The sequence below is a fragment of the Netta rufina genome (genome assembly GCF_964035555.1).
Source record: "Netta rufina genome assembly, chromosome: Z".
NCBI classification, from domain to species: Eukaryota; Metazoa; Chordata; class Aves; order Anseriformes; family Anatidae; genus Netta; species Netta rufina.
The window spans coordinates 36,135,401-36,162,023 of record NC_140126.1 but is presented as its reverse complement, the minus strand read 5'-3'; the positions used below and the strand labels follow the sequence as shown (position 1 = coordinate 36,162,023).

The window sequence follows — 26,623 nt, the reverse complement described above, 5'->3', positions numbered from 1 at the left end:
GGTTCAGGTTGGCAATGAGGAGACATTTATTCTCAGAAAGAGCAGGCAGGTATGGGGATGGATTGCCCAGGGAGGTGGTGGAGTCACTGTCCCTGGGGGTGTTCAAGGAGAGGTTGGACGTGGTGCTTGGGGACACGGTTTGGTGGTGACATTGGTGGTAGGCGGGTGGTTGTAGCAGGTGATCTTGGAGGTCTTCCCAACCCCAATGTTTCTCTGCTTCCTTTAACCCCGCTTATCTTCCCGCAGTACTAAAACCTCTGCTTTCCACATCTGACACCCTGCGCGGTTTTATTCCGGATTTCATGCCCAGACAAGACCAACAGGTCCACAACCACCCGCCCCGGCCAGAGAAACCACCCCACCCCCCACACACAGCTTCCCCTCCCGGCCCCCTTCCACCGCGGCAGCCCCGGGCCGAGCCCCCACCCCCGCGAGGGGGGCACCGTGCGGGCGGCCGCCCCCACACCCCGCGGCCCGGGGCGGGCCGGGCAGAGCCACAGGAAGTCGGCGGCCGGCTGGGGGTGGGCTGGCACAGGGGGGCGGGCGCCGGCCCGGCCCGGCCCGGCCCAGGCGGCGGCGGCCGTGCCCGATGTCGCTGCCGGTGGTGCTGCCGGGCTCCTGCTGCCCGCTGCCGGGGCTCTCCGCAGCCCCTCCCGCGGCGGCCGCGGCTCCGCTGCCCTCCGCCGCCGCCCCCCCCTCCGCGCTGCCGCCGCTCCGCTCCCGCTGCTGCCGGCCCGGCCCCGCCGCCCGCCGCCCCCCGGCCCCGCTGCAGGTCCCGGCTCCGGCTCCGGCTCCGGCTCCGGCGGCAGCCCCGGTGCCGGCCGCAGGCTCCGTGCTGCTGCCCGCCCGGCCGCTGCTGTCGCTGGGGCTGCTGCAGCTCGTCCTGGGCTGCTGCATGGTGGCGCTGAGCTTCGGGGCGCTGTCGCTCAGCGGCGCCCCGCAGGTGAAGAACGCCTGCCCCTTCTGGGCCGGCTCCTCGGTAAGTGCCGGGCTTGCTCAGGGCGCTGAAACACTGCCAGGCAGGTGCGTGGGGAAACCTAGCCCGGCAGCGAGCTGCAGGGCGGGAGGCAGCTGGGCGCTGGGGCCGAGGATGCGCCTGCTGCTGCCAGGTCGGATGCCGCGTCCCGGTTGCAATGGACCTGTTAAACGCAGTTCAGGAAGACTCTGAGGAAGGCTTTCTTTTCCTGCTCCGTGAAGCTTTCACAGACGTAGCGAAGCCAGCCTTGCTGCCCTTAAGCCAAAGCCCCCTGTCACAGCAGTGCTGATGCGCCCAGCTTTAAAACCGTGTGACCGTGTTGCGCTCTGCGGATCCAAAAAGTTCTCAGTTATGAAACCGCGGGGCTATGCATGTGGTTTTGCAGCACCGGCAGTGATAACAGGCAGGTGTTTGGGCTAAGTCATACACGAGTGCTGTGCTAGGTCAGATCAGTCACAGCAAGTTAACGAGGTAGCCAAAGGTTGGCTGGAGAGGTCAGAAGTGGAGCAGAGCAGCGCAAGGGAGGTGGCAGGAAGGGGCAGTGGTGGACACCTGATGAGCTGATGGGAGACAGGGACAGCATAGACGGATTTTAGTTATGTTTAGCCACATTTCAGGAAAACACGTCCTCAGCTGAAAGCCGTATTTTGGCAGTTGATGAGGTGGGAGTTGGTGCTGTAACTTTTTGCCACCATGGATGTTTTCTGGGTGGAAAACACAAGAAAACAGTAGGTGAAAGTGTCAGTTCTGATTGTGTTATTTCAGAGGATGCCCTTAGGAGTGAAGAACATCATCAGCACAGGCTCCGAGTCTCTGCTTTCAAGTGCATCTTCACATCATCCCAGCATTGTTCTAGCACTCCAAAGGACCTTTTGTCAGAGCAGCGATGAATACATAAATGGCATTTTCTGATCAGTTGTTGACTTCTTGGTAATACTGCTTTTTTAATGTTATAGGTGATCTTGTCTGGAATCATAGGCTTAACAACATGGAAGAGGCCAATGATACTTCTGGTAAGTACGGATTAAAACTTGTTGTAAGCGTATTATCAGAAGAGACTTGGGATTTAATAGTCATTAGTTTAAAAAAATACACTTTTAAATAAAATAATTAATAAAAATAGACTATACTATTGAGTCTCTTTTTCAGATTGTAGAGCCATAATTATTGAGGGAGAAGTCAAAGCCTGCAAAAGGCTAAGTTACCTCTAGGAGTCTCTGCTAAGGGCAGGAGCAGACCATGTCTGGAGGATGTGCTAGTGTTGTTTAGAGAGCACTTTTTGTGTTTGTGTAGGTATAAGAAAATACTAGTTTAGTATAAATAATTCAGCTCTCTGAGGCAGTGCTGCTTGAGCTGAAATAAGGCAATTGGTTTGAAAGCTTTGCTCATTTGTCCTTTGCCAGTGTCTGATAGCAGGTCTGAGCTCTAACCTAAGCATTGGTGCCTTGCAGTATCCAGCGTTACTGTTTCAAATACAGATGACATTACAGTGTTCTGAGAGAAGTAAATCAATGTGCAGGGTGTGCAAGCTGTTTCTGTTTGTAAGTGAAATCTAAAGCTCTGTAGCTCTCAACATCTCAAAGATGGGATTTGAAGGTGTTTTTCTTCTTTTTTTTTTTTTTTTTAACCATATGGTCACTCTCAAGACTGTTTCCAGGACAAAACAATTGTTTTGTTTTTATGCAACACTTCTTTGGGATGTGTGAGGTATCCACATTGTCATCGGCAGGAGGTACCAAGGATCAGAGAACTGAACTGTGGAAGTACTATGGTGTCTTAGTGATGCGTTATTTAGCACAACTGGAGCAAAACAAGTCTTTATATTGGTCCTGTGGATACAAGGAGGAGCCTGGTCTCTGGGGCGCCCAGTCTGGAAGGACCATCATTTTATGAAAATAAATGTAAGCGCCATCCTTCTCAAAATGCCTGAGGCTTGCAGGGTGTCGCCTCTTTCTATATTACACGTGTTCTCTGCTGTTTCTTCTTGTTGTAGTTTACTTTTGTCTGTTGTTGACTTCCAGATTCTTTCAGGCCTTCTGAGTATAAATTTTGTAGGCCCTTCTTGTCTTTCTGAAATACAAAGGCAGCAAACTCTCATCCTTTCATTTCTTTTCCAGTGATTTTAGGAGGGTCGAGCAGGCAAGAACAGGTTGCCCAGGGATGTTGTGCAGTGGATGGGGAGTTTCTGAGATGAGACTGAATAAAGCCTTGGGCAACCTGCTCTGATTTCATAGCTGACCCTGTGCTGAGCAGGAGGATATGCAAGAGACTTCCTGAGGTCCCTTCAGTTGCAGTTGTTCTATGACTATATGACACTGTGAACCTATTTTTTCTCCTTAATTTTATGTATATTTTGTAGAAGATTTTTGAAAGCCAAATAATAAAATGCAAAAAAAGGAAATCAGCACTAAGCAGTTCATGGGGCTTCAGTAAAAATAAAAATTGACAAGAAGAAACTAACTTTCAAAGGGAGTCTTGCATTGAATGAACTAGCCTATCAAGTAAAGAATGTTAGTTTCTATGAGCTAACTCATTTTGGGCTAGATTTCTAATATACCCATCCTCTAGTAACATGAACATTTTCTCTTGGGAGTTTTGAGTTGCTGTGTAAGTTGTAAGGGCAGGTTTCCCAAAGACCTAACTAATGACAGTCAATGTACAGAATGGCTTAGAGTTAGGACGTTCATAAATAAGACCAGAAAACGCATTCAGAGCTAAAACAGATTTTGTTTCCAGCTGTGACTGCCCTCTCCTTTTTGCTCCTTATGCAAGCCTCTTGCACTTACTCCTTGCAAATACACTTGTCATGGGTTCCTCTCACCAGGCTTGGACTGGGTCCCTGATCTCTTTGCCTGTTCAGAAATAGCGCAGAGCCATGTCCCTGGCGCGAAGGCAGCAGTGATCACACGTCTGTCCTCCTGACAGGCCTTAACTCAGGCAGGTGCCAGGTGTAGAAATTCCTTTATGCGGCAAGTAAGCAATGCAGAAAGGATTGATTTCACACGAAGGTGGTTTTATAAGATTGCAGCAGAACCTGGATATTGGGCATGTTGGGTACCTGTGCTAGACCCATGCCTGAAATCTGAGGAGTGAGGATTATTCTGGGCATGTGGTATGAATTACCATGTTTTGCAGTGCTGCAATTTATGTTAGTGTTTAGATGTGTTCATGGAGAGACTTTGGACTGTGCTCAACAGTTACAGCATAAAGTTTGTGGGACTAGCAATGGTCATTATCCTTTTTTCATCTCTGGTTATGTCTTAATCTACAAAATGCTCTTATATTCGTAAGGACAGGCCTCTTTCTTCTTATGCAGAGCTGTTGTCAGTTGCTCAGCTAGCTTGAGTAATTACATGTAACTACGCATTCCAAGTACCCTCTAGAATCCTTCATATGCATCCAAATCCCCCCAAATCATTTTGTTTCTAGCCCAAGTTGAGTAATTACATATAGATTTTAATTTGTCTTTGTGTGCACTGGGAGCCTCGGATGAGGCTGCAGTTGAGCTCGCTCCATCGTTTATCCCTCCCTCGTTTCCGGAGCTGGCACTGAAGCTGAATACCGGGTGGGTGCCGCAGAATGTCTTTAAGGAGGTGTCGCTCCTTCAGGATGAGCTTGCAGTAGGAACACGGTGTTTCTTGAGACTTCTCGTGTTACCTTACTTTTATTGTCAGTTTGCAGTTTTTAAGGGATTTCATAATTGAATTCACACTTTTCTTCACCCCCCTTTAAAGCACACCAAACCTTTCTAGAAGGAGCCCGTTTGCTATTCTGATAAGGGATTTCAGAGCCTGAAAACCTGTGGGAGTGCATCCATTTGCCTGCATCTCCTTTGCTGTCTGGTTCCTCCGATGAAAAGGCAGTGCCTTTGCTTGCAAAGATTTCCCTTCTGTCTCCCCGCAAAGGCTTGGCGGGGGTGCTGGGAGAGGAGGTGGCAGAGGGGGTGGCTGTGTATCGGTCACTGCTGTGCTTGGAAAAGGGAAGGGAAAGCTGCCAGCTGCAGGCGATGGTGGGCCTCCAGTCAGTCCAGAGAGGGGTGGCTGTAGCACAGCAACGGAAGGTGGTGAGTGAGTAACAGGTTGCAGAGTCAGGGTGCTATGAGGCAAAATTGCGCTGTAATCGGCTCCTTCGAAGGACGTTCCTGCAGGGCCAGCATGGCTTTCGGTGGCAGAGCAGCTGAGAAGCCCTGGCTCTGAAATCTTACCTTGCTTGTGGCTTTCTGAGGCTTTTCTCTCCTGGCTATCAGTTGTCAAGCCACTTCTGAAGTCAGCTTATTGCACTTGTGCTCTGGAGCTGATTTTTCCTCCTAAGGAGAAGCTTCCTCCTGTGTGTGCCTGTCTGAATGTGTTTATGGGGAAAGGGTTTTTTTTTGTCTTCCTGAAGTTGTTTGGATATTGGCCGTCAATGGTTCAGGGCTGCAGGCAGAGAACTGCCTGCAGAGAAGCTGGTTTCTTCCCGTCCACTCTGAAAATCCTTCCTTCATCACGCCTGTAAATCTTACTTTAAACTGAAGGAACCTAGCTTTTTTCAAAAAGCACGCTGATTCCTCATTGCTTGTTTGTTTGCATACGTATTAAGAGCAGCTCACATCTGACGGGCCGTGCTTGCTGTGTTAGCCTTGGTCCCACAGGCAGCAGCTCCTCAAGCCCTGCTTCCACACGGCTCTGTCCCACGGGGTCCATCCATCCATCCCCCAGGAGCAAACTGCTCCAGCACGGGTCCCCCATGGGTGGGCGGCAGCTCCCCCCCAGACCCCTGCTCCTGCAGGGGCTCTCCACGGGCTGCAGCTCTGGCCCGGGGCCTGCTCCTGTGGGGGCTCTCCATGGGCTGCAGCCTCCTCCAGGCCACATCCACCTGCTCCACCGGGGGCTCCTCCACCCATGGGGGGGCTGCAGTGTGGAGATCTGCTCCATGTGGGACCCATGGGCTGCAGGGGGACAGCCTGCTCCACCAGGGGCCTCTCCCTGCACAGCCCGCAGGGGAACTGCTGCTGCCTGCCTGGAGCACCTCCTGCCCTCCTGCTGCACTCACCTTGGGGACTGCAGGGATGGTGCTCACCCCTCACTCCCAGCTGCTGTTGTCCAGCATTTTTTTCCCTTTCTTCCATCTGCTCTCACGGAGGCACAAACAACATCAGCTACTGGCTCGCTCTGGACAGCGGCAGATCCCTTTGGAGCTGGCTGATGCTGGCTGGCTGACATGAGGCAGCTGCTGGATTCTTCTCACAGAGGCCACCCCTACAACTCCCTGCCACCAAAACCTTGCCATGTAAACCCAGTACACCAACTCACCTGGATTTGACGCTGTACCCAGGTAACTGTAATGCTGACTTTGAATTAAGCACATCTCTGTCAGCTGCTCCATACTGAATTTCTGCTGCTGGAGCAGTTTGGCTGCGGTCGCCCATGGGAGACAGGGGGCACTGCAGGGAGCATGGCACGGAGCAGTCAGAAGCAGGCTGCTCGTGGGGCAGAAAGCTCTGGTGGTGGCTGGCTGTGTTGTGGAGCCCTGCCTCTGCCATCCAGACATTAACATGGTGGCAGGTGGGGCGAGCATATCTGGCTTTCAGTGGCTTCAAGTGCTTTATGGTTCCTTGGTCAGACAGCAGGCAAGCTCTTATTTTTGTCAGTGTTACAGATGTGGTCAGCTTTTTGGTGAAAGACAGTGGGGTTTTGACTTGGAAAGTAAAGGTTGTGTGCTCTGTGTGATTCTATATTCTTTTACTGCCCTAACTGTGGTAATCATAGGGGTTTGGAATTTGTTTGAAACATTCCTTCATTCAGAAGTATTAATATTTATGTTTTTGAGGCAAAAATGGATGGGTCTTTACCGCAAAACGTAAAAGCTTATGGAACTCAAGTATATATTTAAAAGCTTGAAATATTGTGAAGAATAAATTTCTAGTAAACCTTTTATTTAATTGAAAATTTTCATTAGAATTAGAATGTTTCCCAACCAATTTTGAAAAACAAGATTTTTAAGACTAACTACTGCCCTTTTGATATCTGCACACTGACTGAATTGCATAGATTTAACTAAGATTTAACGTCTATGCCAAAATATGTATTATTTACTTCCTCATGAGCTGTCATTCTTAAATTTAAGCTCGGCTAGCAACAATAGAAAGGACTGTGAATGGGAGCTGCAGGTTGTGACCCTAACAATACAACAGTCTGTCTCTAGCCATGAGCTTTGTAATAGGCAAAGTCATTTGGTTTCAGCGAGAATTACTGTAGTGGTGCCTGGTTCTCTGCGTTTGAGAAGTAAAATAGCTCAGTGTTAATGTCTTGACCCACGTGTGGGTCTTCACCATTAATTCAAGAAATGGCATTCATATAAAGGTTTTAAAGTCAGTCTACACCAATAAAAAGAAATACGCTGCTGCTTGTGAGACTCTATAAAAAGCCTTATGTGTGGCATAAGTTAGGTTTCTTCTCATTCTGTTATCATTTATTTTGATGCTGACAAGGCCTTTTACTAAGTCATATGGGAAGTTTTAATGCTGCATTAAAAGTATGAGGCACTTTTTTTTGTTAAATGAGGTAGTTTGTCTTCTACTTCTGTGTTGTTTTTCTATTCACAGGTATATTGCAGGTCTCCACATGGTACAATAAATAAACTGATAGAAAATTAGTAAGGTCACATAATTAATGCTTAGTTATTGCTATTGCTGCTGTGTGTATGGAAAATCAATACGCTGGCTTATCTTTTCCTAGAAGGATGCTTATAAGGGTTATACGTGGGACGTAAACAGGTATAAGAGGTAATGGGTGCAGAGCAAATGTTTTTCTTTCACTCGCTTTTTAAGTGCCTGCTTATGTGTGAGCCATGTGAGTACAGGTTAAAGCAGTTCCTCCTGGCGTTAGGAACTGGCTTCAGCAGTGGCAGCAGCAGGACAGCACGCAGTCTGCCTGTACGGAATGAGTTACAAGGTCAGGGCCTTACTGTGTAAGTTTGTCCTGCTGCTGCTGGAGCTCCCAGTGACGCTATGAGAAAACTCCACTGACTTCAGCAGAGTTAGGTTGGTTGGCTGACACCATTTAGACCGGGTCATCAAAGGGCATGATGATTTTTTTAGGTGGAGAAGATCACACGTGCAAGAGATTAGCAAATTCTGTCTCTGACATTAGAATACGCTTTGCTTTCCTATAGTTTAATTCATACAAATGTTCATCAAGACTTTCTGCAGCTGTTCACAGTCCATGTCTATCTAATGCTCGAAAGATGAAGGGCAGTGGGCCAAACTAAGCTCATAATTTGAGTTGTGTCTATTTTTATCACTGCAGTTAAGACTAGTTACCTCTATTTTGACTTTTAAAATAGCCTGCCTGCCTTTGGCGACTCGTTCTGTGGGAAACAGTATTTTTTTTCTTCTTGTTCACATGTGGAGGGGTTCTTCTCTTACTGCGATAAAGTGGGACGCCTGCTTTTATGTGTAGGTGAGTAGTGATGGAGAAGGTGTTTAAATTTGCATCTGGAGGAGAATATATCTTAAAGAGCAAGCTGACGAGGTACAGGTTAAATGAACGGACGGCGAGGTGGGTTGAAACCTAGACGAGTGACTGGATCCAAAGGGTGGTGATCAGTGGCACAAAGGCTGGCCAGGGGCCAGTCAGCAGCATGGCACACGAGGGGTGGATACTGGGGACAATGCTATTTAATAACTTAATTAATGATCTAGACAACGGGACAGAGTGCACTCTCACCAAGTTCACAGATGATACAAAACGGGGAGGAATGGCTGATACACCAAGTGTTGGTGCGTCCCAAACAGTGACCTGGAGAGGTGGGGAAACGGGTGGAGAGGAATGTCATGAACTTTATCAGGGGGAAATGTGGAGTCCTGCCCCCGCAGAGACCCCAGGCATCAGTACAGACTAGGGAATGAACTGCTGGAAAGCCCTTCTGCAGAAAGTCTCCAGGGGTCCTGGCAGACTTACCAGCAGGTCCGAGTGAAGTGATCTTTCCCCTCTGGTGAGACCCATCTGGAGTGCTGAGTCCAGTTCTGGGCTCCCCAGTACAAGAGGGACATGGAGCCTCTCCAGACCCAGCTGGACGTGGTCCTGTGCAGCCATCTATGTAAATGTATTACCAACTATGGTTCAGATCCTGATGATGTCTTAGGTTGTATGTGGAAGAATTACTTTTGTCTTCTGCATCTTTAATGGGAAGTTCTGTATATTAAATTTTGCTGTCAGAAGTAGGCTATACATATAACAAAAAACAGATGGTGTTTTTAGTTTTGAAACCGACTAATTTCTGATTTACAGTGCTTGGTGTGGAACGTAGATGAAAAGCATTCTTTGCATGAGATACCCTTAAAACTACTCTGACAGACTTGGGTAACTGGGACCATCTAGACAAAAGTGTAAGAAAAGGTATTGATTCACTTGAGTGCTGAGAAAAGAGTTAATTTAAAAATAGAGATTAAAATCTGTGGTTTAAATGTCTGTACATAAAGACAAATGACACTCAAAGTGCTTCCTATCATTAAAAACCTCTTATCTGTGGTTTTACGGTATTTATAAAGTAGATGTTCCCCTTAAAAAATTGCTGTTCCCCTTAATATTGATTGTTCTCAGTATGTCTAGAACACAATAGTCCCAATTCACTTCAGAGAAGTACTAAAAGCTGCTTTATTTGTTGTTTTTTAGAGGTTAAAACTTACCTTATGTGGTAACGTTACAATTCTGCAAAAATTACAGAGATGACATGTTGTTATTTAAGGAATGAGCATGAACATTAAAGCTCCTCAGCTCTTAGCCATTCTGAGAGCAGCCCTGCAGAGAAGGACCTGGGGGTTCTGGTGGATGAAAAGCTCAACGTGAGCCAGCAGTGTGTGCCTGCAGCCCAGAGGCCAACTGCGCCCTGGGGTGCATCAGCAGAGGGGTGGGCAGCAGGTGGAGGGAGGTGATTGTGCCCCTCTGCTCTGCCCTTGTGAGGCCCCACCTGGAGTGCTGCATCCAGGGCTGGGCCCCCAGAACAAGAAGGATGTGGGGCTGTTAGAGTGGGTCCAGAGGAGGGCCATGAAAGTGATCAGAGGGCTGGAGCACCTCTCCTGTGAAGAAAGGCTGAGAGCTGGGGATGTTCAGCCTGGAAAAGAGAAGACTCTATCTAGGGTACCTTATTGCAGATTTTCAGTACTTAAAGGGAGCATATGAAAAAGATGGAGAGCAACTTTTTGTCCGGGCAGGTAATGAGAGGACAAGGGGGAATGGTTTAAAACTAAAAGGGGAAAATTTAGATTAGATGCTAGGAGAAAATTTGTCACTCAGAGGATGGCAAGGCCCCAGCACAGGTTGCCCAGAGAAGCTGTGGTTGCCCCATCCGTGGAGGGGGACTGGGTTGGATGGGACTTTGAGCAACCTGGTCTAGTGGGTGGCATCCCTGCCCATGGCAGGGGTTGGAACTGGATGATCTCTGAGGTCCCTTCCAACCCAAGCCTTTCTATGATACAATTCTATGACACAATACAATTCTACTATATCATGAATTTCAGAAGTTTTGCAAACTTTTTAAGATGCTTTGCACTTTCCTACATGCTTTGCCCTAGTTCATTGGGGTGCTGGTTATGTGGCAGTTGGACAATTTTGAGGACCTTTGGAAAACTGTCTGGGTAGAAAAGCGCTTCCTAGGAAGGTCAGTCAGCCTTTTTACAATCGATTGGATCAGAAATAGGACTTGTTTGAGGGCTCCAGAAAATCTTCAGCTACCTGTGCTTTTCAGTAGTTGCATGTATTTTATTACTGCACACTTAGTGCAGGTTAAGCTGAGAGAGAGAGAGAGACAGTAAATGTGCTCAAAGTAATAATCTGCTTTAAGATTGATCTGGTTCAAGATTAGATGCCCAGGGGCACTTCAGTGAAGTCCTGGGGAGTTTTGGAAATTGCCTGGAAGGGGAGAGTCTTGAGTTTGGGAATGGGATTTGCATTGCCATAGGTTTCTTGTATTGGATTTGTGATCCTGTTCCATCAGCTGTTAACTTTACTTTGCTGTTTCAGGTTAACCTATTTGTTCTGCTGTCCGTCATCTGTGTGCTGCTGAACCTGGCTGGATTTATACTAGGATGTCAAGGTGCTCAGTTTGTGTCCAGTGTTCCTAGGTGTGATCTGGTGAGCAGACATAGCAATTTACACATATTTCTTCGTAGCATGCTGCATCAGCTGTCAAGTTGGGCTCACAAAATGTGCTAATGTTGAGGTGCAAGTAATGCATGTTGGGTGGTTAAAATACAGCTACAGTGTGCTGGGATTAAAAAAAAAAAAAAAAGACTGCTTGCTCTTTCAAACTTAGATTCAATTCAAATTGTGAACACTCAATAAAATCCACAACAGTATTTTTTTAATCTGTATTTATAAACATTTGTGGTTTTTTTTTGGGGGGGAGTTGGAGTCTTCATAAGATGATAATCTCCCTAAGGTAAAGACCCCAAAAGGGAATGTTTTCAGAATTTTAAGAAAGCATAATTGGCCCAGAAATGGTTTTGTTTGACTTCATTGATAGCTGGGCTCTGTTCAGCATCTGAAGACACAGCTGATTCTGTGCAAGGTAATCCCAAATGCATCTTTAGAAAATTCCTCTTGCCAGCTTTATTCACTGATTTTAATGTAATGATCACTTAAGAATTAGTGGAAAGGATTTTTATAGTCATCTGACAAAGATAAACCATTGGTAAAAGCATGACTGGGTACTGATGGGCTAACTGAAAAAGCCCAGTCAGTATAATTTGTGGGTGAGAGTTCGTACAGTTTTTGCTATACCTGTTCAGAACAATATATGTTTGTTTGTTACTTTGTTAATGAGGTAGATAAACCATTCTGAACACATTCTGAACACATCCTCAGAACACTTCCACTGCAGGAAAAAGCTACCTGCACAGGAAAGAATAGATTGCAAAGGATTTTTTTCGAAGGGGTGTCATTAGAAGCAGAAGAACTTTTGAATGAGAAACAGTGGAATAATATAATTTGAAAGATACAGGATCACTTAGTAATAAAGCTGATCATGTGTAAAGGCTTGAGGAACTCTTAAAGGTTAATGGGAAGATTTTTGACTATTTATTTTCATTCAGTTGCTGCTTCACAAAAAACTATTGTTGGTTCCTTAACATGCCAGTCAGCCCAGTGCAGTGAGAGACCAAGATTACAAGCACTTAATATCAACGTACTGAAGCAGCATGGAGAGCTGTTAGTGTTCTTCAAGACAAGGGGGTTAAACATCTCAGGAATTTCAGAGCATTCTGTGGCTGGAAGCATAGGGTACAGTGAAAAGATGTTCTGAAAATCATGAATTACTCCGTGAAGTGACTTGTGTAAGTGGGAAACCTTTGACGCAATGTCTCTAGAGAATTTGACAGCTAATAAAACAATTATCTCAAGGCACACAGATGTTGAATTTCTACTTGAAAACCAAGATAACAACATTACTCTGAAAGTTACAAACAGCAGTGCTGTACAGATATAACTATTACTGGTTTGGCTGGGTTGAAATTACAGTTGTTGATACTGTTCTGTCCCACAGAGATGCAGAATATATATACCCATGAATCAAAGGATGTGGCTTATGTATTGGTCAAGGGCTTCCATGCTGCTAGGTATTGTAGGAGCTTGGATACTAAAATTGTTCAGTAATCACTGCAGCTTTGATTAGATTTAAGTTGTATTTAAATGTCTTGAGCTTATTAGTAATGCTCTTTCAAATAAGAGGTAGGTGTAATACAGCTCTATGATGGGTGAATTGTTGACATACTGAGCTGTACAAATTTCACTTTAGAAGCCTGTATCCAGTCTGCATTGTCTGAGATACAGTTTAACACAGGCTCTGTATTATGCAGCTGAAAATGCTGTGTAAAACAGGTAATAAACTTAAAAGTGTGATTTTTGTTTTTAAAGGTGGATATGGGTGAAAACAAGATTTGTTTCTGTTGTGAAGAATTTCATCCCACCAAATGCACAGAAAAAGAGAATGCGCTGAAGCTCTACCCAGTGAAGTCATGCAGTGCTGTTCACCTCCTTCTTAAGGTACCCTGCACTTGCTGCTTAAAATAACTGCTTTGATAATGTCCATACTTGGGTAAAAACACAATATTGAAGTGATGTTTTTACTATGAAAAACTCTGTTACCTTCTGGTCTTCTACACAGAAGATTTGCTCATCTTTGAGTCTTGACCAGTGCATTGCTGATCTGGCATGTGTTTTTCATCCTTTCTGTGGTTTATACAACCACAGCTACAGTTCAGTTCAGACAGGACTGCATGGATAAGGATGATGTAAATTTAAGCTTATAATTAGGGGCCTCTGTTTGTCATCTCTCTTGGTATACCCAGCCCTTCTTAGCTCCCAAAGAAGCTAAAATAGAACTTGAAGACAGCATCATCTCCAAATAAAAAAGTGCTTTCACTATCTCAGATTCAGGTTTTTCACAGAAAAGCTAAGAGGAAGGTTAAAATTCTTGGAAGAATAGATGGCCTATAAATCACATCTGAGCAGTATTAAACCCTCCTGTGTCTCTCTGTCAAAGACACACAATAGGGCAAAACAAGCTTTTGCAAATTCTTTCAGTCTTGGAGATTACCTGTTCCCAAGACTGCATCACATACATTTTTAAGAAGTAACTATCATTGTCATCTTTGTGTTTTCTGTGTTTGTTTTTGGTTTATTTTTTTGACATTTACAAATACGTTGATTTAATCTTTTAATTTCCATAATCTTCATGTTCTTCAGAAAGTTCTCTTTGCTCTTTGTGCCCTGAATGCTCTCACCACCACAGTTTGCTTGGTAGCAGCTGCTCTGCGTTACTTACAGATATTTGCAACAAGAAGATCCTGCATAGTACGTGAGTGCAAGGCACTGCCTAATATAAACAGTGGTACTAATAGTATTATTAGATTACATGGTTCAGTAACGGTAGATTGCAGTTGGAAGCTTTGTTAACAGACATTGCATTTGATTAGGACGAATCTCAGATTTCTGCAGAAGAAATTGAAGAACAAGGTCACATTTCAGATCCTGAAGATTTCGTCCCGCCTGTGCCACCTCCTTCGTATTTTGCCACATTTTATTCATATACTCCACGGATGAGTCGCAGGTAAAGCCCCAGACTCTCTTCCTTTCTGGTAGTGTCTTTGGATACCTATGTAATCTTCATTTACATAAGACCGTTTTCTTTGTTTTTGTGTTTGGTGGCTTTTTTTTTTTTTTAAGTTAAAAAACTGATGAGTTAGGAGGCAGTGTAAATACAGTGGGATGGAGGGGTATAATTTTGTAGTTTTCACTTCAGATTCTGTAGTTTCTGAGTAAGAGAAATGCTGCAATTTGACATGACTGAAAACTTTTATGATGATGTCAGGAGCACACCATTGACTGAAAGCCAGGCACAGCTTGTACGAGAGAGACTCCTGACCCAGAGACCCCCATTGCCAGAAAAATTCAAGTCCTTCTTTGGCAGACGGGGCTGATCAAAGGGTGTATTTTTATCGTGCCCTTAAGCCATGTAATCACTGCCCTTGTCTCCGTACCTGGGAAGACCCTGCACAGTGCGAGCAGCCAGGCAGGATCTGTCCCTGTTGCTGTTGCTGGGCTTTTCTTCATCTGTAGCCATGTGATGGAGTTGGAGTGGGAGCAAGGAGGGAGGGTTGAGTTAACATATCAGAGTACAAATGGGATAGTCACAAGTCATTGTAATTGCTCTCTTTTTTTTCCCTTCTTTTTTTTGAGCAGGGAGATTCAGTACTACAAAGATAAGGGAAGAAGGATTTGGAGGATAATGAAATAATAGCTGTATTAATCTTCTTGTGAGTGACAGAAAGGGTGCAGAAAAATTTTCTGTTGCAGAAGGCTGCCTTCTTTGATATAATTAGTCTTATGGAACATTAAAATGTAAATCTGGTGTGGGGGGGATTATTTTTATCTGGGTTTGTTACCAATGGTTTTCCAAATAGTTACATACTCTTCACAATAAGTACAGGTTAGCTTTGTTCATTAGTTTATGATGCTGGTGGGGCTGCATTACTCTGCTGTGAACAGTCAGTGCTTGTAGGTAAAAATGCCATGATGCCCAAGCAGTCTGAGTGGTGGAACTCTTGTTTAAAACTCCTGCTTTTTGCTGTGTGTGGGACTGTGTTGTTTATTTCCATGTTTCGTCAGGAACACTGTGCGTGACCCCATGGTCCTTGCTGAGGTAATTACAGTTCCTGTTGTGGGGCTGCAAAAGTAAAATGGTACAGGAATAGATTCGGAATGAGAAAGCCATCTAAAACTCCAGCCTTTACTAAAAAACATTGCTATGCAAGTCTCGGTTCCAGCATCTCACACGCTCATTAGGAAAACAGAGCGGTGTGAAAACAGAGGGCGGCGTGCGCAGTGATCTCTTTGGCAGATGAGGTATTTATTGAAATGTGCTTGTCACAGTTCCCCTGCTTTGCAGCGGGGCTGTCGCTCTTTGTCTGGCATGTCAGCCTAGATGGCTATCTCCTTCCCGGCAGCAGTGTTTCTCTTTGTCTATTTTCAGCACAGACGGGGCTGCTGGGCAGCGTCCGAGGCTTCTGCAGCCTCGTGTAGGGTGGCGGCCTCGGCGTGTTGCTGCGCTGAAATGTGCTGATCACAACATCTCAGCGAAGGCGATGTCTTTCCAAAGGCTGCCTGCTCGTTTAAAGGTGCCGAGGGCAGAAGTGAACGCAGCAGGCAGGCTTCGTTTCCCTTCCTGGCAGAGAGGGAAACTGCCTCACCCCGGGCTGAGGTGCGGCAGGGCCTGTTCTCCCCCGGCCTCCGCGCCCCGTGCCCGTCATCTGCCTCTTGAGCTGAGCGCCTCCTCTGAGGAGGTCCAGAAACCTGCCTCAGCCTGGTTGCAAGTATTTATGATTTGGGAATTTGAGGCGTTTACCAAAATGCGGGTCAGTTTGCTCAGGTTACTCCCAGTTTGACACGTGTCTCAGCGTGGCCCCATGTGCCACTTGTTCCTTAGCAGCTCAGCACACCCCTGCCAATGAGCCACGTTGTAAGCCTGCAGCCCACAGCCCTGAGGGTGGGAGAGGGTGAGGATGAGCCCATCCCCATCAGTGTCCTGGCTGGCAGCTGCCTGCCCTGAGCTCGCTGTGGCTGCCCAGAGAAAGCCTTTGTTACTGTTCCCTACCTCCCTGTGTTGTCATTTAAGAAAGCTGCTTGCTGTTTGCTGCTCATTTGCGCCTAGACCCTTACGATCTCTGTAAAACCACATGGAGTATGTAATCTGTAACTGCTTGCTACCCATGCAGTAACAGCCTTCCGATATCCTGGGTCTCCGTTACGATGGCTGGAAAAGATAGATTGTGGCAGGGCTCAACTTTGGAGAGAGAGTACCTGCCTAGAGAAGAGGTTAGAGGAACACTACCCGCTGTTGTCCACTGCAATTTGCAGGACTAATGCATGAATTTCTCCCCTTATATAAAAAGAGAGAGTGGACATTAAGAGATAAAGAACAGATTGACAAAGTTGCACGTTCTTTCACTAAAGTTTTATATGCTTTATGCCTTAGCACTTAAGGGAACACTTTTCTAGTTGCATAGTCTCTAATAAGATGTAATGTGATATAGTTCTTGTATGCAGCATTAATTTTCAGTGTGACTGAGCTGCGTAGACCAGATCAAGCATGTTTAAAAATGAAGTCAAACTAAGGTTCAAGAGGTGTGTGATTCAGGGGTATGCAGTGGCTGTAAGCTCAGTGCATATGTGGAATGCTTTAAAAAAATGTGAAGAATTAATGTTAGTTAAACATCAATTTCCATTGTACTTTAAAATTATTTTGGAGTTTATAGGGACAGATGATATAGGCTGAAATGTTTTCTCTGTTTTTTTTTTTTTTTTTAAATTAAAAAAGTAACGACTAATTGCCAAAAATCCTTTTTTTATTTTTATTTTTAAATAAAATTAATTTTAATTTTAATTTTTTTTTTAATTTTATTCCTTTCCTGTCTTAGCAACCTTTTGTAGACAGTTCCGTTCCCTCTGCACTTTCAGGTCATGGCATGGAAAAAAGAGATCCTTCTCACAGCCATCTTCAGTACCTCTAGAAAGTGTCCAGAGAAATCCTAAGCTCTGCAGGGAAGGTCTTGCTCCTCTGCAGCCTATCTCTGTAGACAGCCCCCATCCAGCTCCAGTAGCTAGTAGCCTGAAATGGATCTGGAGAGCAAAACTTGTGGACTTGTGGTTGTGTGAGGTACCTGCTCACTGCCAAATCAGTAGCTTAAAATGTAGGGAAAAGCAGAGAAAAACTTAGCTGACCTGAGTCAAAGAGAGGAAGGTTGCATAGGGGAGCTTCCCTGGGCAGCTCATCACCACTCTGCCCCAGTGTTAAATGAGGTAAGGTAAAAACTCGTTGCCAAAAGCAACATTTTCCTAAAAGAGTTTCTTCAGACACTGCTCTGATTTCTTCCCTTTCTGCTGCCTGACAGGAAGATAATGCAGGAAAACATCTTCAGCATTTCAGCTGTATTTGAGGCTTCTTTATAGTAAATTGAGAAGCCAGGTTATCTGTGAGATATGTGTGCGTCCGACACAGACTGGCTGTAATGTCCGTAGCCGAGCATCATCACAGCCTCTAGTCTCTTTCTGTGCAGCCGTATCTAACTAAACATGAAACGTGAGATCAGGAGTATCTTGAATTTCAGTTATAATTAGGAATTCAATAGTTCATAAAAATCAGAGCTGGGTTATCGTGTTTTCAATGCCTAACCATCTTTGAGTCTCTTCAAGGTAAACCTGAGCCTCTGTGCAACTGCAGTGGGTTCCTGGGTGCACCTCCTCAGGAGCAATGTCCCCTGTGCTCTGGGGAGACCTGGCAGCTCGTGTCGAGTTCCTGAGCCGTGGCTGAGATCCCCAAATGGGAGCTGGCGCAGGGAGGCCAGCGGAGCTGTGTCTGGTGGTGTCCTTCTGCCAGTGGGACACCGTGCTGAGGCGGTGCGTGGTGCCATGTGTTGCAGGATGCTCAGCTCTGATGTGATTCCGCTGCCGCACATTTACGGAGCGAGGATTAAAGGAGTGGAAGTGTTCTGCCCCCTGGATCCACCTCCTCCATACGAAGCTGTGGTGAGCCAGATAAGCTCCGAGCAGGTATGATCCGTAGTGGTCTCAGAGTCTGTCTGCTGTAGGGGTAAGATCTGCAACTCACCTTTAGAGCGTGAAAACTTTTTCCCAGTTGGGTGCCATGGGAGAAAATTACTTGAGTATGGGAGAAGGAGCAGAACACACAGTGGAGGAGCACACTGGTTGTCCTAGAGGGCTGTTGTGCTGCCTCCATGCTTTGCTTCCCTTCTCTGCGTGTAGTCTTCCCATGTTGTACAACATTGTGACTTTTACCATGTGCACTGATCCCTTGTCACTGCTGTTTTCAGAAGACAAATGCTTCCCTCCCAAAAAAGGAGGATGAAATAGTCTGAAGAGGATGTTGAAAATTAATTTTAGAAATATACCACTCTTGGTTTTGCAGTGGAATTAAAGCCCTGTAGCATAGTCACCGTGTAGTCAACTGCTCACTTTCTAAGACGGATGTTGCAGCTCTTGGAAAGCATTGGAAAAAAATGATGATAGTTTCTGATTTTCAACTTCTCTGTTTTATTCCAGGAAGCTGCACTGCAAATAGGTGTGGTGGAAGTTGTTGCTGATTCAGTGGAAACAAGTGGCAGGCAGGCCTCTCAAGGTAAAAAGAACATTTTAGAATTTGCTGTACGGCAGTTCTTCCCAATCCAAATGGCTTAATATCGCAGCAGCATTAGTATTTCTTCGGAAGCCATCCACCATATTTCAAGCCAAAGATGCAGAATTACAATTGTCTTGGGCAGCAGGAACAGAGATTAACCTTTAAAATACAAAAAAAAAAAAAAAAAAAAAAAAAAAGTTGTCCCTTCTCAGCAATCTGCAAGTTAAGTTGCTGACTCTGCATCCATACATTGTAAGAAATGATCTCCAGCTCCAGTGTCTCCATGTGCTTTGTACAGACAATGGTGCCTGTTTGACAATTTGTTGCTGATGAAAAGAGTAAAATGAACAAAATAACATGTTGAGCTAAATGTGGGACCTCTCCATTATTGAGCTTGCACTGGAAGAATTGCTAATGAGTTTCTGCATACTGGCACAGGACGTAGCTACACTACAAGTAGAGGTTACATCAGACCTTTTTCAGCATTGTTTAAGAAAACCATGGAAATTTTTCCAGTCTGTCTTCAGCCTAGCTTTTCCAATTTCTTTGCTGTACAATTGCAGTTAAAATATTTTTGGCTCTCCCAGGTAAGCAGCAGGCAGCTTTTCCAGTACAGCCCTGGTGAAAATCCGTTCTGCTTTGCATTTTAGCTTGCTATTGCTACACAAATCATCTGTTGTTCAACAGATGGTTGTGTGCTTATCCACACAGTGATTACAACACAAGAATATGGAGAGTAAAGACACCTACAAAAACACACACACACAAAAAAACAAAAACAACCAACGTTGCAAATTTCTTACATGACTCTGAGTCCTGCTGACTTTATAAAAAAGCTGTGGAAAAACCTTGCTTTGTGAAGTTAAACAGTTGAAATTATCCCTACCAAGTGATGACAGGAGAAAAAATAGTTTGTTGGTTGGTTTGTTTTTTCCCCGCAGAACTGTACTTTAACCAAATAACAATTCTTTCAAACTTGGCTTACACTCTAGCAGTCTGCCTGAAACTGCTGAAAACCAAGACCTGCATGCTTCTGGTATCTCATCAGTTGTGATGGCCAGAAAGAAATTCAGAGGAGTGGCAGCACACAGCTTAGTTCTTAAGGCCTCCTGGTAGATGAAGCTGCTGTTGCATTCTCCGAGCACTTTGAATGCAAACTGGTGTCAGATGCGAGACTGCATGGTGGCTGCCTGAAGTTCTGAGAACAGAAAACAGGAAAAGAAAACTATAGAGAGGCAGCAGAGTTGGGAAAGTTTCCAAAGAAACAAACAAACAAAAACACCCAAAAACCCAAAACGCATGATAAGGCATTGTTTGAGGCATTGTTTGTATTTAAAAACTTCCTCTCAAGCAAGCAGACTGGAGCACATGTGGTAAATTGTACTCTCCTCCCCATCTTTTTAGTGTGTTTATCCGTCCTGCTTTTATTAATTAGCCTGCAAAGTGACTTTTACCTCTCAGCTTGGCTATTACGTTCATATGCAAGAAGAAAGAAAATTAACATTGCTTCATACAGATGCCAAGGCTTTCCAGGGACAGCGAATTGAAGAAAATAGACTGAGCACTATCTCTCCGCTTATTTGTATTTGTGGAGGTGTATTTGGTCTGGCTGGAGTGAAGTTCATTTTCTTCATAGTATCTTGAATGGCGCATCACTTGTCCTACTTCATTTCGCTTTCTTTTTTTTTTTTTTTTTTATTAAGCTGTCTTCATCTCAACCCACGAGTTCTCTCACTTTTGCCACTCCGATTCCCAGCCCCTGTCCTGCTGTGGGGCTGTGACCGGGAGGCTGTGTGGGGCTCGGCTGCCTGCTGGGGTGAGGCACCAGAGCAGGGGGGTCACATGTGGGGCAGGGTGACTCCACCAGCTGTCTCAGCTGATGCCACGTAACAGCCTATAAATAAGTGCTGAGCTTGTGGTTCCTGCTGGGGGTCTGTTGTGCCAGGGTGTTTGTGTTCAGCGCCACGATTCCCTTGGCTTCATCAGGACTGGAGGACAAGGCGTAGCTCCTGGTGGAAGTGAAGGCTGCCTGCTGCCCACCTGAATCCCAGCTGCTGGCTGCAGGAGGACCTGGGACGTTCTTTGTCCCAGCTGAAATGGTTTTACTGGCTTCAGAAGCCTTCTTGTCCAGCAAAATGGCACTTTCCCTGCCAAAAGCAGTATGAAGACAACCTCCTGGTGCCTGGGGATGCTTGGCAGCTGCCCTGTGTCATCACGTATTGGGTTGGTGCATTTCCAGTACACACCAGCTTTACGCCACTCACACCTTAACCTCTGAGGCACTTTAACACCTGTAACATTATTAAGAATTATCGTAAGATCATGAAATCAGGCTATTCTTCTGATTAGTATTTTTTTTTTTTAAATCCTTTGCCAGAATACCAGCACCACTGTACCTGAAGGACTGACTGGTAGCACAGTCCCGCTAGGGTTAGTGTTTTTATTGGTGATGGATTTAGTCCTGCCTGGTCCTTGGTCTGCCATGCTCTGTTGCTATTTCCTGACGTTTCAGACTGGTGTCTGCTTTATATAGGCTGTGCCACGGTTTTTTCTCTTCAGGAGATTCTAGGCTGTATTCGTGTGGGAGACAAGGTGTTATCTTTAACAAGTACACATCATCCAAGGCTTAATTTTCTTGACGGCTTCAGCCACTGGCAGTTTTCTGGTAGGGTAATTGCATGAACATTTTCCATGTCCTGAATAAGACACTATCTGCATTCATTTTGGTTTTGCCTTTGTGTGAGCAAGAATATTGTTTCCTTGTAAGATGCCAGGTGCCATCAGATGGGGGCACAGAACCAGGTTAGTTGCAAAACGTGTGTCTTCGTCCAGTCCTATGCACTTTGCAGGAGTGACACCACATAATCCCACCTTCAGGAAAGGGAGGAGTATTGATTGACTGAAAAGTTGATACAGATAACAAGAATTCAGGGGAGTCTTTATTTTAACAAAGAACCTTATGAAACAAGGTCTTTAATTCCTATATAGGGACTGGTGACTGATTTATGAGCTACATAATTGTAAACAGTGACTGACTTCTGTGGCCAAATGCTGCTGTATCTTGGTACAGCTGCTTGTATGCAGGAGTATTTCAAGCTCTGAGAGGTTTAGTTTTCTCTCTGAGAAGCCACCTTTTTCTCTGAACAGGTAGTTCAAGGTGAGGTTTCTGTTAGGTAAAGCTGTGTTTGCTGCTGCTCCAGTTGTGTAAGGGTGAACAGGTTTCTGTAAAAATTTAAGCAGGCTTTAGATGAGTATTTCTGGTGAGTGTGGGCATCCGCGCACATACAAGCACCACGTCAGATTTTGTGTCCAGTCATTACTCAAAAAAAAAAAAAAAAAGGAAATAACCTGAAATAGTGATGCTTGCAGATCTGCTTTATTCTAACGACTTTTCCTTTGCTATTCCTGATTCTGCAGGTGATGAAATTCCTAAGTCTTCCAGCAGAGTGAGCCTTTCACCTTCAGCTTCGAGCCCCGTGCCTGCAGAAGGAGCGTACAAGAGAGCCTTCAACCCCTTGCAGAGGCGCTCCAAGAGTGACCCTGTGCTGCACTGCCCGTTGCCCCAAGGTGACTTAATTTTCTCTGTCTGTGCTTAGGTAATGAACCCTCAAGGGAACGTTTGGGCCCAGGGCAGGGGGTTGGAACAAGATGATCTGCAAGGTGCCTCCAACCCAAACCATGCTGTGATTCTGCTGGTCAGAGAGGGTCAGCACCCTGAACCTGCTGCCTGCAGATGTCAGCTACTGTCTCCCAGCAGAGTGCCTAGCAAGAAAGCACAGCAAGGTCTGTGCTCTGTCACATCCCCTCTGTGTAACGCCCTAGTCTTGCTGTCTCTGTAGGCTTTCACCTAAAAGAACAGGGTCTGCAGCAGCAGGCATTGCTACTTCAGGGAGGAGGGAGAATGGTGGAAGAGGAGGAGATAACACCCAGGATTGCTCAGTGTACTTGTACAGTAGCATCTAAAAGCTTGCAGAGGCAATGTCATGGTGCAATTAACAGCAAAATTAGCTTGGGTATTCGGTATTAGCTTCTAAATGTACTCTCCTCCCTCCCTCTTTTCTCCTTCCTCGTAGCACAATAAATAAATAAACCCACAGCAGAGAGCTGATGCAGTCTGTTGCAGATACTGTGGTGTCAGTGATCCAATGCAGTTGCTGTGGGAAAACTGCGAGTGTAGCTGCACAGCCCTTCATTCTGTTGACAGTCTCAAAAATCCACTAGTCAATAGTCTTGTGGTTTTTATTACAGGCTGTTGGAACCCTGTAATAGCTGCTGATACACATTGTCCCTCACAGAACAGAGGTGGGGAGGGGGCCTGTTAGCCGTAACCGTTTGTTTTGAACACAGTTTTGTGGAATGTGTTTGTGTCTCCACTGCATCATCTGTTTTCTCTTTCCCTCCTATCAACTTCCACTGCAGCACCCCAGAGAATCTGCTGCTGCAGCAATAGCTGAATGACACAGAGCCCGTTCAGAGCTGGGAAAGCAGAGCAGAGCGTTTCTGGGGTGGAGGGAATCCATCAGCCAGGAGTGTCTGGGCCCTTCAGGTTAGGCCTGCTCAGCACTGGGCCTGACAGCAAAATAACTGCTGCCAAAGGGGAAGTCAGCTGCTGTAGCGGCGGAAGCTGCTCCACGTTAGTTTGTGCTCATCTTGCTGGAAAGCCTTGGATCTCCTCCTGGTATTGTTGTACTTGGCGTAACGCCATCATTAAAGAGCTGCTCCAACAACCCATGGGTGTCCTCTTTTCAGGAGGGACAAAAATTAGTGATTGTTACTTAGACCAAAGGCGGTGGATTTTTATTTGGGCTAAAGGCAGTGGAACTGACGCCCTGCTGACCTTTGCTTGGTCCTTGCAATGTCATTTTGAATGGCTTTTTGTAGTAGATTTCCAGCTTCTGGTATTACTAGCTTCCAGCTTGAGAAGCAATTATTTTCAGATATTTGGTAAACAGACCTTTTGGCTGGTGATAACTGAGAGCTCAGGAAGGATCATAAAACTCCACAAACTGTGTTCAGCCTGCTTTGTGTGTTAACATTAATACTGAATGCTCACTGCAGCTCTCACCAATCAGAGCAGAAGCAGAAGAGAAGGTAACTGATGTATAGAAAATGGCAAATAGCATTGACAGAAACGTTCCTCCAGGCCCTTTGATGTGTGATATGCACTCAGCCAGAGCTGTGTACTTTATTTTACAAGCATTTTCTGTAACATAGGTTCAATGCAGGGTGAACCTTGCATGCCATTCTGGCTGTGCAGTACTGCTCAGTTTTACTTGGTTAAACTGTGCACTGCATCACCACTGAATCAGTATTGAAATCTCACAAGATACTTGTTGAAAAGTACTGTGAAGCAAGTAAATTGTTTGCTCTGTTGATCTTTGTCTTCAGGCCCAGTGCTCAGCTGTGAGGCTGCGACTCAGACTGAAGTAAAACCACAAGTTGATGCTGTCACGTTGCGGAAGAGCTTGAGAACAAGAGCTTTGAGATCAAGACCCCGATCTTTGATAGACTACAAGTCTTACATAGACACTAAGATGCTTGTGTCACGGTTCCTGGAGCAGTCCTCCTGCAGCATGGCACCTGACATACACGAACTGGTGGAAAACATCAAGTCTGTTTTAAAATCAGATGAGGAGCACATGGCTGAAGCTATCACCAGTGCCACGTTCCTTGAGCAGGTATTGTTACTTACAAGCTGGTCTTGGTTTGGGAGTCTAGCTTTACACTTGCAACTCTGCTTTGTGTGTCAAAATTTTTGAATCCAATTTAAACTCTGTGGTATTTTAGCTTCATATTGGGAACGTATGAGAAGTGATGAGGCTGTGCATGTGTGATGTCTCTGGCCTTGTGGTTGACAGAGCAAGGCAGGTCAGAAGACTGAACACTGTATTTTTTAAAGCTGAAGGAGGTGGTCTTTTGTAGTAGAATCACGAATAGTAAATGGCATAGCAATGTTTTATCCTGAAGGTGGCAGGTGAGAGGAAAGAGAAGAAACTGGCACGAATGGAGGTTGACAAGAAAATCTTGATGTAAACCACTGGCAGCAACTTTTTGTGATTTGTGGCAATAATAAGACCTGAATAAATATAAGACCTAGTACTAAATGAAAAAAAAAAGTAGAAAAGATATGCTTACATCAGTGGAATGAATATTCAACCATTTCAGACACTGCAGACGTCATCAAACAAATGTTTCAGCAGCTTATACAGCAGTTGGGAAAAAGAGTTGATTCAAGCACAGCATGAGTGATTTGCTGTGATAACTGGTTTTGGTTTGAATTGTCATGCAAAACACATCAAAATTTTAATTTAGGCTGTGGAAATACAGTGCAATTTTCCCACTGCAGCCTACAGGCAACAGAAGCCTCAACAGATTTGACACAAAAGAGCTGAAAAGTATTTTACTTAGGAGAATTTTATTTTTCACGCTGGCCTAGAGCTTGTTACAGCCCAGTTGCTTCAGCAGGAAGTAACACTTTGATTCCTGTTGAGCTCTATCTGATGTGCCATAGTTTGGGGTGAACCAGTTCTTGTGCAGCTTTCACCAAAAAAAAAAAAGGAGGGGGGGGGAAGAACAATTGAGGAATGACAACACGCGCCTTTTCTCAGTGGCACTTTTCCTATCTCTCTTGTACAAATGCCAGTTTTACTTTCAGATATATTTATTTATATGTATATTTTTTGAAAACAGGCAACACTACAATTTCTTCCTAGTTGGGTAAGAAACCATCTCTGTGGAACAACAGCCTGAAAACAAACCTGATTTATGTTTTTTCTTTTCGAAGGTGATGGCACCTGCCCCGCAAGCCATGTCACTGAGGGCCCATGAGCTCCCTTTCCGGCAGCGCCCTGGGCTGCTGCACCTGGAGAGCTGCGGTGACCTGAGTACTTTCACAGCAGGTGAAGGCCAGTCAGCAGAGAGGAGGATCCAGAGAGCAGAGCACGAGCGGCCTCACAGTCTGATTGGAGTTGTCAGGGAAACTGTGCTGTGAGGCGGTTTCTCTCTGTTCCTCCGGAGAGCGTTTCTGTCAGGCATTCACGCTGCACAAGAAAACCACCTCTGACAAGCGGGTGGAAGAGGGTGTCGCCAGCCTATTTTTTATACCCCCATGCTCAGGCTCCCAATGGGAAGCTCTTTCTGCAAGCCCTCTGAGGCAGATTGCGAGCTGACCTGCAAATGGGGCTGTTCAGGTGCAACTTGTGTTCGTGAAACAGCATCTTCTGCTGCACCTCTGTAGGCTGCTGCCACTTAGGACAGAGTTGTTTTTTTCCTCAACTTAGATGTGGCAGAAAGGCTCTGTGCCTTGGCTCATTGGGCTGAGGCAAGGACAGTTACCATGTGTGTGCACTTTATGTCTCAGCGAGGAACACAGGGCAGAGCTAATGCCCGTGTTTATTTGGTGTAAATTACCATAGCTCCACTGATTTTTTTTAGCTGGCCTGTTCCAACTTACTTCCTTGTAGAGGTGCTTTTTACGTATTAGCCGACTGACATATGCTGAAAGCATTTACGCAGCCATCTCAAACCCTCTGCAGATGTGCAGGTGACTACCTAATATTGTTTTGGCAGCCTTAACCACTAGGCCACAGTGACCCCTGAGTTTACACTCTTTAGCTAATAAACGAATGTAGAAGCCAGTTGGCTCAAGCTGTTGACTGCAGATAGTTTGTCAAGCTCTGTTCTGTATCTATGCTGCTAACTGGGAATATACTAAGTGTTTCCAGAGGCTGGGATCAGGCACAAAATTTTGATTTGCAAGGCTAGTTGCAGCCTTCTGTGTCTCAGCAGGATGAATAAATACTCCTGCTGCTATTTCAATGATAATGCTTCATTTAACAATTATTAAACAGCTTTCATACTGAAAACCAAAAAGCTTTACAGTGAGTTTTAATTAAGCTTGTTCAGAAGTGGAAACTGTGCAGTTTCACTTATGAAAGATAAGTTGAGTAAAATAAAATGCTCATCTCTACTCTCGAA

The 26,623-nt window shown here is 45.3% G+C and overlaps 1 protein-coding gene across 1 annotated transcript; it reads left to right on the top strand.

The window, feature by feature from the left end:
- Positions 1-507: 507 nt before the first annotated feature.
- Positions 508-26,623, top strand: ENTREP1 (endosomal transmembrane epsin interactor 1). Its single transcript, XM_084305503.1, has 11 exons — positions 508-979; positions 1,933-1,989; positions 10,978-11,088; positions 12,868-12,996; positions 13,699-13,806; positions 13,929-14,062; positions 17,931-18,060; positions 18,571-18,646; positions 22,064-22,213; positions 24,035-24,324; positions 25,431-26,623. Exons 1-11 carry the CDS (start codon positions 590-592, stop codon positions 25,635-25,637), a joined length of 1,782 nt encoding a protein of 593 aa, XP_084161629.1. The 5' UTR covers positions 508-589; the 3' UTR covers positions 25,638-26,623.

Excerpts from the sequence above, each read along its gene's own strand:
- ENTREP1 (XM_084305503.1), top strand. The coding sequence starts at position 590 with ATGTCGCTGCCGGTGGTGCTGCCGGGCTCCTGCTGCCCGCTGCCGGGG. Across the intron at positions 11,089-12,867 it reads GTGTTCCTAGGTGTGATCTG|GTGGATATGGGTGAAAACAA; the intron begins GTGAGCAGACAT and ends TTGTTTTTAAAG. Across the intron at positions 18,647-22,063 it reads TGGCAGGCAGGCCTCTCAAG|GTGATGAAATTCCTAAGTCT; the intron begins GTAAAAAGAACA and ends CTGATTCTGCAG.